The sequence below is a fragment of the Diabrotica undecimpunctata genome, chromosome 2 (genome assembly GCF_040954645.1).
Source record: "Diabrotica undecimpunctata isolate CICGRU chromosome 2, icDiaUnde3, whole genome shotgun sequence".
Lineage (NCBI taxonomy): Eukaryota > Metazoa > Arthropoda > Insecta > Coleoptera > Chrysomelidae > Diabrotica > Diabrotica undecimpunctata.
Window position 1 is genome coordinate 119,442,531 of NC_092804.1, and position 15,219 is coordinate 119,457,749.

The 15,219-nt window shown below is 32.2% G+C and overlaps 1 protein-coding gene across 1 annotated transcript in view; it reads left to right on the top strand.

The window, feature by feature from the left end:
• The window catches only part of LOC140434823 (antichymotrypsin-2-like), a 45,985-nt gene that overhangs the window by 17,461 nt on the left and 13,305 nt on the right, over positions 1-15,219 (top strand). The window contains exon 2 of the mRNA XM_072523384.1: positions 8,916-9,707. Coding sequence (XP_072379485.1) covers positions 8,916-9,707 — 792 coding nt within the window. The remainder of the gene's footprint in view (positions 1-8,915; positions 9,708-15,219) is intronic.

The window sequence follows — 15,219 nt, forward strand, 5'->3', positions numbered from 1 at the left end:
TAAAACAGTTTTCTGCATCAAAAACTCTTTTGTTGCCTTAAGTACACACGGGGCTATAGAGGGTAAAAATAGCTGTATCGAGCGAGGATAAGGTTATTGATGAGGAAAAAAAGACCTATCGCTGAGGAAGTGAGAAAGTAATTGGCAAACGCAAAGAGCACTTTAATTACATTAAATGAAATATGCATTACAATCTATTATGACACACATATCTTGATACACATATAACAAGACAATTAATAAACACGTTAAGAGAATATTAAGAAATAATAACCAAAATTTAATTTTTAATACACAAAAGAAATAATGATATACAGAAGATACACAAATTAAAAAAACGTTATCCCCTTATTGTACGCAAGAGAGATACCTCTAGGAAAAATCAAAACGATCGAAAATATATACCAAAACAACACAATAAAAGTAAAAGTAGAAGAAGAACTAACCGACCCTATTGAAGGTGACAATGAAATAAAATAGGGATATTATCTGAGTCCTCTATTATTCAACCTGATTATGGATGAAATAATAAAAAATAAGAACTAAAAATAATCTGCTGTACAGACGACGCAATACTACTCTTTCAAAGTGAAAATGATTTACAACGTATGCTGCACCAATTTCATATAACCGCCAGAAAATTTAACATGTTAATTTTCCCAAAAGGGACAAAATGCATGGTTACAACAGCAAATTTACTAAGATGTTAATTGGAGCTGGAAGGTCATTATAATAGAAGAAGTGTTAGAGCTTAAATATCTAGGCATCACATTATCTAGCTACGGAAAGCTCGAAACTAAAGTGCAAGACCCAGTAAATAGAGCAAGCAGAGCCACAGGCTGCCTAAATGAAACATTATGAGGAACTAAAAATATCGGAAAAGAAACGAAAGGCAGAATTTACAAAACAGTCATCAGACGAATAATGACATACGCGGCAGGAACAAGATCTGACACAGAGAGGACAAAAGGGATATGACACAGCAGAGATGAAAACACTTGGAAAAATTGATGGTAAGACACTATGGGATAGAGCTAGAAGTACAGATATACGACGTAGATGCAAGGTGAAGAACATCAAGAACTGGTTAAGAAATAGAAGAGTAGAATGAAACGATCGTATATGCCGAATGACAACAAATAAAACAATAAAGACGGCAAGAGACGGTTAACCCATAGGAAGACGATCAGTAGGACGACCACGAAAACGATGGAAAGGCAACTTACTGGAGGCACATTGAAAAACAGACAGAGTTATGTCTATATAAAAAGAAATAGTAGAAGAAGAAGAAGAGACACAGGATAAACATTAAAATAGTTGCAAGAAAGATAAAATAAATCAGTCATATTAATGTAGAATAGCAGAGGACAGAGTGTTTAGAGAAAATAATGAATGTCATATTAATGTAAAATAGCAGAGGAGTATTTGTCATAGCTTTGGACAAGTGCCCAATTGAAAAAAGAACACAGGTCGTTCAAAAAAGACGGAACTCTAGAAAGAAAATAGAATAGATTAAAAAAAATAAAAGCATAAACATGTGTTTTTCTACTTTTTTAATATTGAAGATACGTAAATAGAACATTGAATTAAAATGTAACCTTTGATATCTGTGATAAACCCTCACCTGAACAGTGGCGACGATGTATGTAGTTAAGATTGCTTACACTTATTTTAACTGTTTTTTTTTTATTATCTATATATGAGTTGTGACAGATATCACAAACTTATTTATTTTCCACAAAGAGGCTCTTTAGAACCTAAAATTATTACTATACAAATCTGATTTGACATATCTTCAAAAAGTAATACACGGCATGTAAAATTTAAATTTTTAATAAAAAGTAAAAGATTACGCATTACTTATGGGGTTTAAAAAGCGAGCCTTTAGGAAGATTGAAGTACTAATAAGACCACCGCAATCGGGCATACCCCGGGTAATGATTAATTAATTAATCGGCTAATTCTTCAGTCACCCCTTTAATATGATTTTGTCAAATTGGTCCTTTTTAGGACCAACTATTCTAATAACATATGTCTATAACTGTTAAGGGTATATCTAAAAATCAAGAAACTTTACTTTACTTAAACTTATCAGACATATGAGCTAAACACGAATCTAACTAATTTCTAGTATAGGAAACACATATAGGGCCTAACCTAGGATATTTGGTATATAGCTGATCGCTGAAAACCACATTATAGATATAGCCATACTATTTCTATCGGAAAAAGCTTTGAGCTTGGATCTACCATCTACATATTTAATGAAAAATAATACAAATACCGACATTGAGCATCTGAGCACAAAGCTTATTACGAAATCTGGACCAAAAACACTACAATGGCTTATCCAGATGATGAACAACTGTATTCAAATTAGGAGATACCCAAAGTCTAGAGACAAGCCAAAGTTGTTACCTTGCTTAAACCTGGCAAAAACTCCAACGACCACAAAAACTATTGGCCAATATCTTTATTTTGTCAGCTATTCAAAGTGATGTACATCACAAATACTAAATCAAAGATGGGTACGAATAATATCGGGTATCAGTGGTGGTATTTTTCAATCTAAATGCCGCTTACGACACCTTAACTTACAGAATATTTTTTCAAAAACTATATGGTATCCCCTTAGATAACAAACTCACTTATATTGTCTGCGTATGCCTACACAAGAGAATATTTTTTGTATCACTCAATGGTAAGAATAGCAGATGAAGAACGGTCTCGCTTGGGGTAGCATAAAGACACCTACACTGTATAACATTTACACAAACGAACGATCCATACCGGTAGATACTAGGACTTCTATTATATAGACGATACACCTATTATTGCACAATACAAATAAACTATGAATCAATTTTCAGCCAAAACCCCTGAAAAGCTCGTGTGTGCTCCTTCAATTTCCCTAACATAGACGCTTTCACAAAATTGAACATCCAATAATGTCATGAAATTGTTGAACGTAGACTCCCTATAAATTCCTTGAAAATAGTTTGTATCGCACGGGGTCAGTCACAGATTATTGTTTAAAACTAAAAGGTAAATTGAGGACCAGAAATAATATTGTTCGCAAGCTTGTTAGCTAAAAATGAGGTGCACATCCTTCCGCCCTTAAAACATAGACGCTTGCACTATATGCATCTGCTGCCGAATATACCACTTTAGACAAATTAACTATTCTTTCTTTTTGTGCACACTACTACCAATTTTAACACAAAAATATCTATTGTAGCTCTTAACCATATTTATTTTGAGATAACCTTTTATCGAGATATCATGTAGTACACAAATAAGACCAGAACTAAAATAATAAAAAAGCTTTATACAAGATATCGCAGAAGATTGGATGAAATAAAATTACTTTTTATTAATCGGATGCTTACATAAAACGTACATAGACATACTCACGTAAACAAAATATATTAGGAAATTTTTTAATTAAAAAAAAAACATCGAGTTCGGCATTGAACTAATAAAATTATATTTAATAAAAGAACAACATTTTTAAAAATGCAGAAAAATAAAATTTCCTATGCAAGCGAATATTTCATTAAATAATAAGCCCAAATCCTTTTGTATCTATATACCTGTTTTTAAAGAACCAGTTCCCTTTTAGTACGTAGTTATACCAGGTAAAAAGATATCCTCTGTTACTCAGTGTAATGCGTATTAGATTGCACTGTCTACGAACAGTAGATACAAATAAAGAGCCCATATGAACCGTTCAGGGTATGTGTTGAAAATATACGGTTTAATCACACAGTTGCCAAACTCTTAGAGCTTACTTAAACCGATAAACGTATGGTTCAAATATACATTGAAGAAGATCTGTACGACCCCTATAATATATACACGTGAACTAAACGATATACATTTATGATACAGGGGTATTTACGGGCTCCAAAAAATTTTTATAAATTATTAAACTATACATGTTGATGAATCGACAGAACCAATATTATGGAATGGTCAAGTGAGCTCCGTATATCGGTATCCACTTGACCACGGAGCTCAATTAAACCTGAATTTTAACATGGGCGGAGTCCACTTTATGCCGTAGATATATATATATATATATATATATATATATATATATATATATATATATATATATATATATATATATATATATATATATATATATATATATATAATAATTTTACTGATTTCTTGTTTTAAATTATAAATTTAAATATATATATATATATATATATATATATATATATATATATATATATATATATATATATAAGAAAGAGCATATTTTTCTGAGTACCATAGTATGAATCCCATCACCATCAAACTTAAAGACAAAGAAATAACATAATTACAACAAATGCTCGAATGGAGTGGACTATTATTGTACGATACAAAAGGTAGATTGTTTATCTATTAAAGATAACCAATTTTATTTAAATGATAATGACTTTGTAATGGGCTCTAAATCAACAATACAATAAAATAAAGTGGTAGTGACTGTACTCATTAATTGCCAAAAATCAAGTAGGCTGTGAAGACATGTCAAAATCCTTAGCAACCAGACAGTAAGTTCGTAGTTACCATTGGATATGTTAATATTAAATTGATTGAAGTTAAGATAACGATTAAAACACTTGCTCTATTCCGAACACTCCGGCGGCGCCGTCGCTTCGTAAAATCGCATGTGTTTTAAAGACCTCAATATCCACTTATACTTTAACATACTATATTTTATTTCAGGTGTGCTATGTTGATATCAGAACGGCAGCAATGAGATTAAAAAATATTTAATAGTTAATAATTTTAAATAAATGTTACTGATAATATTTTGTTTTATAAACAAATAGTTCTTCTTTACATATTAATTAAGTACTAACACCTTAAATCAATGGCGTAAACACTAACTAACCGCCTGACAGACGGGTTTAACATTTTAGTGAATATTTTTTGTTTTTTATATACCTTGATGCAAAAAAATATTGCAATGACTTACTGAAAGTATTAGTTATCCAAAAAATACAGTAATTAATATAGTTTATCCGTATTTATTAAAATAAAAAATATTATAACAAGAATGGATCGGTTTTTTGTGGACATTTTTACGCCTGAAAAAAAATGTGATAAAAATTAAACAAATTAAACTATATTGATAAAAATTTATTATCGGGTTAAGTAAAGAGTAAGAAACATTAAAACAATAATATTTTTAAAAAATGTTCACACAAAAAAAAAACTGACAGTCACTAAAGTTGGTAGAGTGTAGCGCACTCCAAACAAATTTTTTTCGCACATTCCAAACAAATTGGTTTCTGACAATGAAAGCAGACATAAGCTGTTCTTCTTTTCTTTTTATAATGATAGTAAGAACAGTCCTTCCTTTTTTCTAATTTTTCCACTCTTACTTCTGGACGCTGTTGAGGTTCATCTATATTCAGTATCTCGCATATGCACAACTTTAGTGTTCTAGGTAAAGAGGAACTTTCTAGTCTTCTGTGTAGCTGAGGTTGGATAAGTTGAAATGCCAGTTTTTCAATAAAATTGGGCCTTTCTAAATGAGTATTATTTTTAAAAGATTCATAAAGAATATAAGCATTTACTGTACTTATATCAAACATTCTGAAAAATATAGCCATAGGCCAACGGCGAGTTCGACGACTGCTTGTAAATTTGGCACATTTTTCATCCATTGAATCGACACCACCCTTTGTTGAATTATAATCCACTATTATGTGTGGTTTTTTAGTATCTGTATCCTCAGTGGCTGCGTGATGAGATGATGATACCAAAATTACGGCTTTATTTTTATGTGTTGTGTGTGAAAGTAAAGTAAGTGTTTTGTAAATCCGTAAATTGCCGTTCCCACTTCTCGTCGTCTGGTGGGTAAGAAGATAGGAGGAATTTCTTTACGATTCTTACGGAGAGTTCCAATGCAAGTTAGACCTTTACTTCTCAATACCTCTACCAGTTCTATAGATGTAAACCAGTTGTCAAAGGTTATAGATCTGTTGGTCCCATAGAGAGGAGTAGTTAAGCGCATAACAGCCTGTGTCGGCTTACTGTATCTTTTCTGTTCCTCTGTAAGTCCAATACCGTCAGAATTTTTTCCCGTATATATATAAGCATTGAATAAATAGCTAGTTCGAGCATCAGTACAACACATAATTTTTATACCATACTTTAATGGCTTACTCGGTATGTACATTTTGAAGCGACATCGACCTCTGGAATCCCACTAGCATCTCATCAATACAGGCTGAAGTTCCCACAGTGTAGCATGCCTGACTGTTGTTAATAAATTCACTAAAAATTTCTGAAATCGGTTCTGCTGGATCCAACACTATTCTCTCATTTCTGTCTTCGGGATTGTCAAATCGCAAACATGACAAAAGGAATGCACATCTCTCTTTTGACATAATGCATCTCATTATTTCTCTACCAGTTCCATTAGTAGCAAAAATAGTATCTAGGTTTTCATTGTTTGATTTAAATAAGCATGTAAATGCTAAAAATCCCAAAAATGCGTGAAGTTCTGTTATGTCAAGGTCTTTGAGAGAAGGTGAATTTTGATTTCTGTACTTGGCTCTTTCTTTGCCGATTTTCACATTCGTCCATCTAAGAATTATGTTGCAAATATTATCACTGAATAATAACTTCCAAACCTGCAAAGGGTCTGCACTATCTCCAATTTTAGCTGCAGGGCGTAATCCAGGTAACTGTAAAACTATATTCTGCTGTGGACGCCGGCCTCTATTTGAAGTGGGAGGATTTTTTGACCATTTGTATCTATTTCTACCATAGAAATAATTCCCTGTCTCCTCTGGATCGTCTTCTTCACTGCTTTGGTCAACATTATCTTCTCTACAAGCCTGTTCTACCTCATTTTCAACTTTAGGTAATGGTATACTATGCGGTCTGCCGTCGCGTTTCTACTATAGCTTACGGTCTACCCAGGGATGCGGTGTATACGCTGTATTCGATAAAAAAATCTTTACAAAGTGAACAAAACGCATAAATCATAAGAATTTCTATTTTAATTTTACATATCAATACTTTCAATAAATAATTCTTCAACATTATCCGTTTTATTCACTTTGTAAAGATTGTTTTTTTTTTGGTATTGTATACATGTGTTGCTAATCACCATATTCTTTTCTCAGAAGGGTTTGCAAACAATAATGAAAGGCACCATTGTAGACGAACTGTTTATTGCTAAGTACAATAAACATTTATACTACTATTATTTAGGAATATAAAATAAACTACGCAAATTTATTTTCTTTACTAATATGCAAATAACACTCTAATATTTTCCCAGGGTATGCACAAATATGAACCCCTCTTTTCAAATAACATGGCAAGGTAGATTTACTTTCATTTCATTTTACATTGATTTTGCCCCAAAATAAATGTAAAATAGTTGTTACTTGTGAATAATTAATTTTTCCACAAGATTTTTCTTGCATATCATTATTTTGTGCATCAGGTAGATCGCACCCTCTAGGTAGACCACATACTAGAGTAACACCGAACTTTAGTACAATACATACATAATAGTTCCAAGAGATTTGACTTACCCTCTATTTCCGATTCCGTTTCGTGATCGCTGTCAATAGCAACATTTCCATCACAAATTGATTCAACTTCGCTTATGTCGTCATCTACGTCATCAAGCCATTTCAAAAGCGTTTCCTCATAGTTTTTATCCCCATATTTGATATGGTTTGCTATAAGGTTGATGTTGGGGACAGACGAAACAGCTAATAATGAAAGAAATTTGTTAAATTAGTTAAGTTTGGAAATTAAACCTTAGATCATATATTATGGTGGCAAGATATATATATATATATATATATATATATATATATATATATATATATATATATATATATCTCTTGCCACCATAATATATGATGATCTAAGGTTTAATTTCCAAACTTAACTAATTTAACAAATAATTTCTTTCATTATTAGCTGTTTCGTTTGTCGACAACATCAACCTTTTTGCGTCTGTGCATGACACTCCTCCACTCTCCAATATCTTCCTGACTACTTTATTCCATATCTATATTGCTCTTTCCCTTTTTTAGTTAGTCAATATCTTTGCTTCCCACACTCTTGTCACTATTACGGTATCCTCCATCCGGTGTAAATGAACCCACCCACACCAGCTGCCTCTCTTCTATAAATTCCAATGTGGATTGAGATTTCAATTTATTCCTTATATCTCTGTTCCTTATTCTATCTATTTTGGTAACATCTTTAACTCTTCTTAGAAGAAACTTCATCTATATAGCTTGTATATTGCTCCTTTGCCGTTCCGTTAGCACCTATGATTCGCTGCCAAAAGGCAGGACAGGTCTCTAAACTGTACTAATAGAGTTTATTTTTGTATTCTGTGATATTTCTTTTTTGCATATAAACTTTTTGTTTATTGTATGATACAGGTGGGGCATTTTCTCTACTCTGCTATTGATTTCTGCTTCTAGAGATCCTGTTTCTTCTATTATTACCTCTAAGAATGTAAAAGTTTTAACTTGTTCTATTTTTCTTCCTTTAATTTCTACATTAAGTTCTTTTTTTGTTTCTTCTTTCTGCATAACTGTTTTTAATATGTTTTTTCATTCCGTTTTCAATAAGTACTTCTATCCATATTTCCAAATTATTCTGAAATTCTTTTTTGATTTTAGCTATAAGCACCAAATCATCAGCAAATACTCCTTCCGAGATTAGTGTTGGACTAAGTTCTCCTCCCTGTCTTAAGCCTCCATTTATTGTAAATGTTTCTGATTATTTGTATGATATATTTATATGATTATTTTTAGTAACTTGTTGCTACGACTGCTACTTACATTTTATTTATTTTAAATAACATTTTAATATTGCATTTTTGCTTGTTCATATTTTGTTACAACCCAGTTTTTATGTTACAGGAACTCGTGAAAATATCATGCAAGGATAACATTATTTTTAGTGGAATATCTGCAGAAGTCATATTGTCCTTGCTTGCAAATGGAGCTAGAGGAACTACAAGAAAACAATTGTTAAAAGGCTTAAACTTACCCCAAAACATAAAAAATATAAATAAAGCATACACCAAAATAACATCTGGCCTAAATATAAATAAAGATGCGTATAATTTGAAATTAGCAAACAAAATTTATTTAGCTCCAAACTTTTCAATCAGGAGTGAATTTAACGATGTTGCTGTTAATAATTATGACGCCGAAGTAGAGAACCTAGACTTTTCCAAGTCAGTAAAGGCCGCTAACTTGATGAATAGCTGGGTCGAAGAAAAAACTAACTACACAATTAAAAATCTCATTGGTCCGCAACAATTGAATGGTCTTACAAAGTTAGTATTAATCAACGCTTTATACTTCTCGGGACAATGGGAAAATCCTTTCTCTGCAAGAAAAACCACTGATAAAATATTCCACAGCTCATCTACTGAATCCAAAAAAATACCCACAATGTATACCGAAGCATATGCCAAATATGCATATAATGAACAACTTAAAGCCAAATTTTTGGAACTTGGATTTATCAACGGAAATATTAGTATGACATTTGTTTTACCCGACGAAATCGATGGACTGGTAGCTGCAGAAAAAAACTTAGGACTATACTTGGCTTCCCAAGAACTGAAATATGCTAGGGTTGCCATCACCCTACCCAAATTCAAAATCGAGACCGAAATTGATTTTAAACCCATATTGCAGTCGGTATGTAGAGAATATTTCTTTTTTTATATATATTTTTAACTTTTATCTGTAATCGTCAATTTAATAATTTTGGCTATAATCTTACATCAATTTTAATTAGTTATGCTTAAGGAGAACTGAGTAATTTTAATAATAAATAAAACAAAAATTTTAAGTGATAAAATTTTATGGAGCTTTTACAAAGGCAATTAAAAGGCAAAAATAATAAGGATACAAGAAAAAAATCTCTTTAAATCAGCACATCTTAGGATATGCGTAGTAATAATAAATCTTAATCCTGTGGCTAATAGACTATGTTTAAAGCCATCCCTTTCCTTTACACACACATACACGCACACACAATAATAAATATTCACACTCATTATATCCTAATCTTTGCGCGTACCACATTGACGAAGTTCGTGTTTCGTCACTTTTCGACTGCATTTTTTCGTCGGATTGGTGATCGCTGCTAAATTCTCTTTTCGTATTTTATTTTGACTACTAGTCTATCCATATTATCGGCATACATGATATACATCCGAAGAATGTTATTTTTAACCCTGCAGTGGCGCCAAGCTTCGTACTAGACGGTATAAAAAGAGTGGGGTATTAACTATGAACTTCGTGCTCTTGGTACCTTACTATAGTTTATTTTTATGAACGAGAGAGTAATTAGCATAATTTTAACTGGTAGCTCCGACCACTCCATGGGCGTGCTCAAGATTAATTGAAAAATTACTTTGAATAATTGTAAAAAATAAATGAATTATTTCAGTGTTATAAAGTGTTATGTGTATGTAAACAAAAGTGACCTCTTTTATCACACACTATATTAGAACTGACTGGCCTACATTAAAAAGGGTTTTAAAAAATTCACATTTTTTTTAATTTTTAAAAATTACAAAAGAGAAAAAGAGTTTTTAAAACCGTCTAAGGTATGTCTATGTTAAATAGATGAATAAAAATATTAATATAAAACTTACAGCTACTTGTTACAAATCCAAATCAGATTCAGAAGATGAACTTTCAGAACCAAGATTTATAATAACTGGCTCGATCATTTTATCAGTAATATTATCCAGCTTCCACATTTTTTCCTCTTCTTTAATAGTGTGATTTACTGCCTTTTCCCAGTTTTCAGGTTTTACATTATTTACGGCCTCCAAAAACAACTGTTTAACATCATGAATTTTAAAAGTGGTATTTTTTCTTGAAACTTCACTCTTTATCTGTGCCCATACCAGTTCAATCGGGTTTAATTCACAATGATATGGTGGGGATCTAAGTACTGTCATTCCACGATTTTTGGCAATTTCATCAATTTCGTATTTTTTAAATTTTTCTTTAGGAAGGGCACACAACGAATAAAGTTCCTTTCTTATAGATCCGGGATGGTACGTAATATTTTTTGAACTCAGCCAATTCTGCAAGTCTTTTTTTAACCACTTGGTTGTGGGCAGTCCTTCTATAAGTCTGGAGTGATAACTTGCATTATCCATTACTATTACACAGTTCTTAGGAAGAAGATATATCATTTGTTCGAACCATTCTTGAAAGACATCAGCGTTCATGTCTTCATGGTAGTCACCGGTACGAGTTGATTCAAAAGTTAATAAACCATCTTCAACAAAACCGTCTGAACTGCCAATGTGTACTATTATCAGCCTGCGTCCCTTTCCTGATGGTGGGTTTAAACCAGTAGATAAGTTATTTACAAAAGCGTGCCTTTGACTTGTAACAGTTTCATCCTGCCAAAATTTATTTGGTGTATGACCCTCGTTGATCCATGTTTCATCAAGATAAAATATTTTTCTTTTTTGGTTTCTCATTTCCTTTATGGTTCTTAGAAAATGTCTTCTCCATATGACAATATCGCTTCTTTCTAATAAAATAGACTTTCTGGGATTCTTTTTCCAGCGGAAGCCTATTTCTTTTAAAAGATTCCATAACGTACTTCGACTCATTTCTGGGTAATCCTTATCATCTCGAACTGAGACAAGAACTTTATCCAATGTTGGAAATTCTTGTCTAAAGAAGAATTCATGCACTTTCCGTCGAAGTCCTTCTTTAAAATGATATTCTATTTGAAATTTTGGTTTCCCTAGAGCATTACGTGGCATTTGAAAACTACCACATTTCTCTTCTTTAATAACTCTGTAAATCGTAGATTTCCCAACACCAAGTGTACTGCTAACTAACTCTACGGTCTCATCAACACTTTCACATAAACGTTTGTCTGTAAATGATTTAAAACAATTAAATATTAATGTTTTTTCATTAACTGTTAGAGGACCAATTTTTCGGCGTTTACACGGCACTTCCAAATTTTCCATAACACTAGTATACACAATAAACTACACCTTGCAACTGAAGTACCTACTTTTAGTGAACTGTTAAGAATTTTGAATACGCCACTTGGACCTTCCTATATACAAAATGGAAAAACCCACTATCACATTTTCTGTGGAATAAGTTTAGAAGGTAATTATCTAGTCAATTACTGTCGTAGATTCCTGGAATTAAAGAATTAAATGTTTGATTGTTGAAACCCTTACTTCGTGGAATGCACTCATTTCAGATAAAATAAAACTTTTATTTTATCTAAAGAATTAAACTTTATTTTGCAAATAGGCAAAGAATTAAACTTTATTTTGCAAATAGATAAAATAAAACGTTTTATTTTATCTAAAGAATTAAACTTTATTTTGCAAATAGGTAGGTACTTATTAAACTTTTATTGGTTATATATAACCAATAAAATAAACATCTTACATTTCTTGCAAATTCATTAGTACCTGTTAACCTCCATCACTCCGACACTGGCAACCTTATTTAGGGATTAGTAACGCTCACAACTATTGTATTCTATTCTGCTCCAACCTTTATACCTGGTGGTCATACTCAATTTAAAATTGTTTTCCTATATACTTCTGTAAACTTGTTGACAAATATCTGTTTTTCATTGAGTCACCCGTATCAACAGTTTAGGGATTTGCATACATAATTTATTGTTTTATTACTCTCTCATACATAAAAATACACTATTTATTATTACATCGACCATCGAGCCAAAAACTTTTGCCAGATTAGTAAGGTACCAAGGTACCAATATTATTAAGGTACCAAGAGCGTGCTGTACTAATATGTATTATTGCATCGACCGTCGAAAAAAAAAAATTTTTTCAGATTTTTATCTTTATTGTTATAGCCTATTTGCGTTCATTAGACTTGACGTGACTTGTTTTATTTTCGTTTCTTGGAATTTATTTTGAGTGTATAAGAGTGGAATAAGTGGTGAGTAATTTTGCTGAGATTATGTATTTTATTATGTAAACATGTACTTAATATTTTATATTTTGCCTAGTTAAATTTATTATTTAGAGCACAATGAGTTATGAAAAGGACCAAAGTCGTCTAGTTGAGTTACTTGGGGAAGTAGAAACTGACACAGAGCAGCATATTGATGACATTGAATCAGAGGATGAAGTAGACACCATAGAAGAACATCTTTTATATTCAGATACTGAATAAGAGGTTCATGGCGATGATTGCGAACTGGATGTAATACCAGCAAAAATTTCTGTCCATAATTATTGGAGTTTGTTTTTTTCCAAAGATATTTTCAACATTATTGTTTAAAGTATGAACAAATATATAGATCAAATGAAAGATATATATAACATAGCATGTTCTGCTAAAAATACTGATGTAATCAGTAGAAGAGTTGTGGAAGCGAAATGGCAGCGGGGTTGAAATTTATTGGTTAATCATCTTGCAGCAACGTTTTTTTATTTTTGTTAAGATCTTAAACTTGATGAGTTAGAAACTCGAGACGAAAGAAAATTGTCTGATAAGCTAGCGTATATAAGACCACTGTTTACAAGTTTTGTAAAAAAATGCAAAAACTGCTAAACAATTAGCGCAATGGAATCAATTAAAATGGCGATTGAAAAAACTAAATAACTGGAAATCAACCGTCACAAAATTGTCGCAACATCCGATCACCTTAAATTTCAATCGGTTAATGATGCTTTAACGTCTACCGCTTCACGCAAAGGAAAAACGAAAAAAATCTTGATGCCAAAAATTAAAAAAATTTGAAAGTTTAATCCTATCCAATCTTTGATGTTGCGCAGCCAGGTCATTTGTCGTCTACCCGGGCCGCGTCTGCCTTCAATTTTCCCTTCTATAATAAGGTGAAGGAAGTTATACCTGTTGTGTCTAAATAGGTGTCCAAGATAAGACCTTTAACGCTTCTTGACAATTTCTGTGAGTTCACGTTCTCTATTCATACGTCATAAAACTTCTTCATTTATAACGCGGTCGGTCCATGGAATTTTCAGCATACGACGAAATACCCACATCTCAAAGCTCTCTAAACTTCGTAACGAGCTAACTATTAACCTCCAAGCTTTCACGCCGTGTAATAGTACACTGTATACATTCAGTATCGTAGGGATAAATCAAGATTTGGGTAGTGAGTAACTGTCGCATCTTTAAAAAGATGTTTCTTGCCTGTTCTATTCTACATTTAACCTCTTGTTCTTGGTCTAAGGTTTCATGTATCCAACAGCCTATATACTTAAATTTTTTCACTTGTTCAACTAGATTGCTGTTGACTAGTATGTTTATATCTGGTGTGTGTTTTTTTGAAATTACCATTGTTTTGGTATTTTTTACATTCACCTTAAGGCCGTATATTTCTCCTTCTCGCAGAAGGAGGTTCTTGCTTCTTTGGTTAACAGAATTTGTAGTTCTCCTTTACTGCCAGCAATCAGTAGTGTATCATCGGCATACCTGATATTGTTTACGATTTTTCCATTGCCTTTTATTCCTTCTTGTGCTTCATATAGAGCATTTGCAAAGATGTCCTCTGAGTACAAGTTGATAAGTTCCATTACTGGATTTATTTATTACTATGTAAAGCATGTTTAAGATCACTCCATTTTGATTTATTAGTTGTGAAAACATAGCTTTGAATTCGTTAAGCAAACTCTTCATCATCTCTCCCATGTCACTGTTTGTATTATTTACATGTGTTCCACTTGGTATTTGAGCGTAGGTTGCATGATTTTGGTTGTATAAGTTCGTATTATTATGGACATTATTTACATTTGTTCCACCTGTTGCTTGTGGGTAAGTCACGTGATTTTGATTGTTCAACTTCGGATTATTCTGTACTGTATTTCTGTTATATTGCAGTTAATTGTTCGCTAGATTGTGCGAATATACTCCTCTTGCTCTGTTTCTACTGCTAATTAACTCTTTATATATCACGCATCCTTTGTAATTCGCGGTGTGTACTCCATTGCACAGAGCGCATATGGCAGGTGTGTACCTAGGTTTTTTACAATCGGCTGACATATGGTTGCCTCCATATTTGACACAGTGATAAGGTCTATTACAGTATGTAGAGTGTACATACAATTGGCATCTGGTACACTGGACAATACTTATTATTCTTTTTATACGGTAGCTCAATAACTATTTTCGCGTTGTTTATAAATTGAATTTCATATATTTTTTCAAT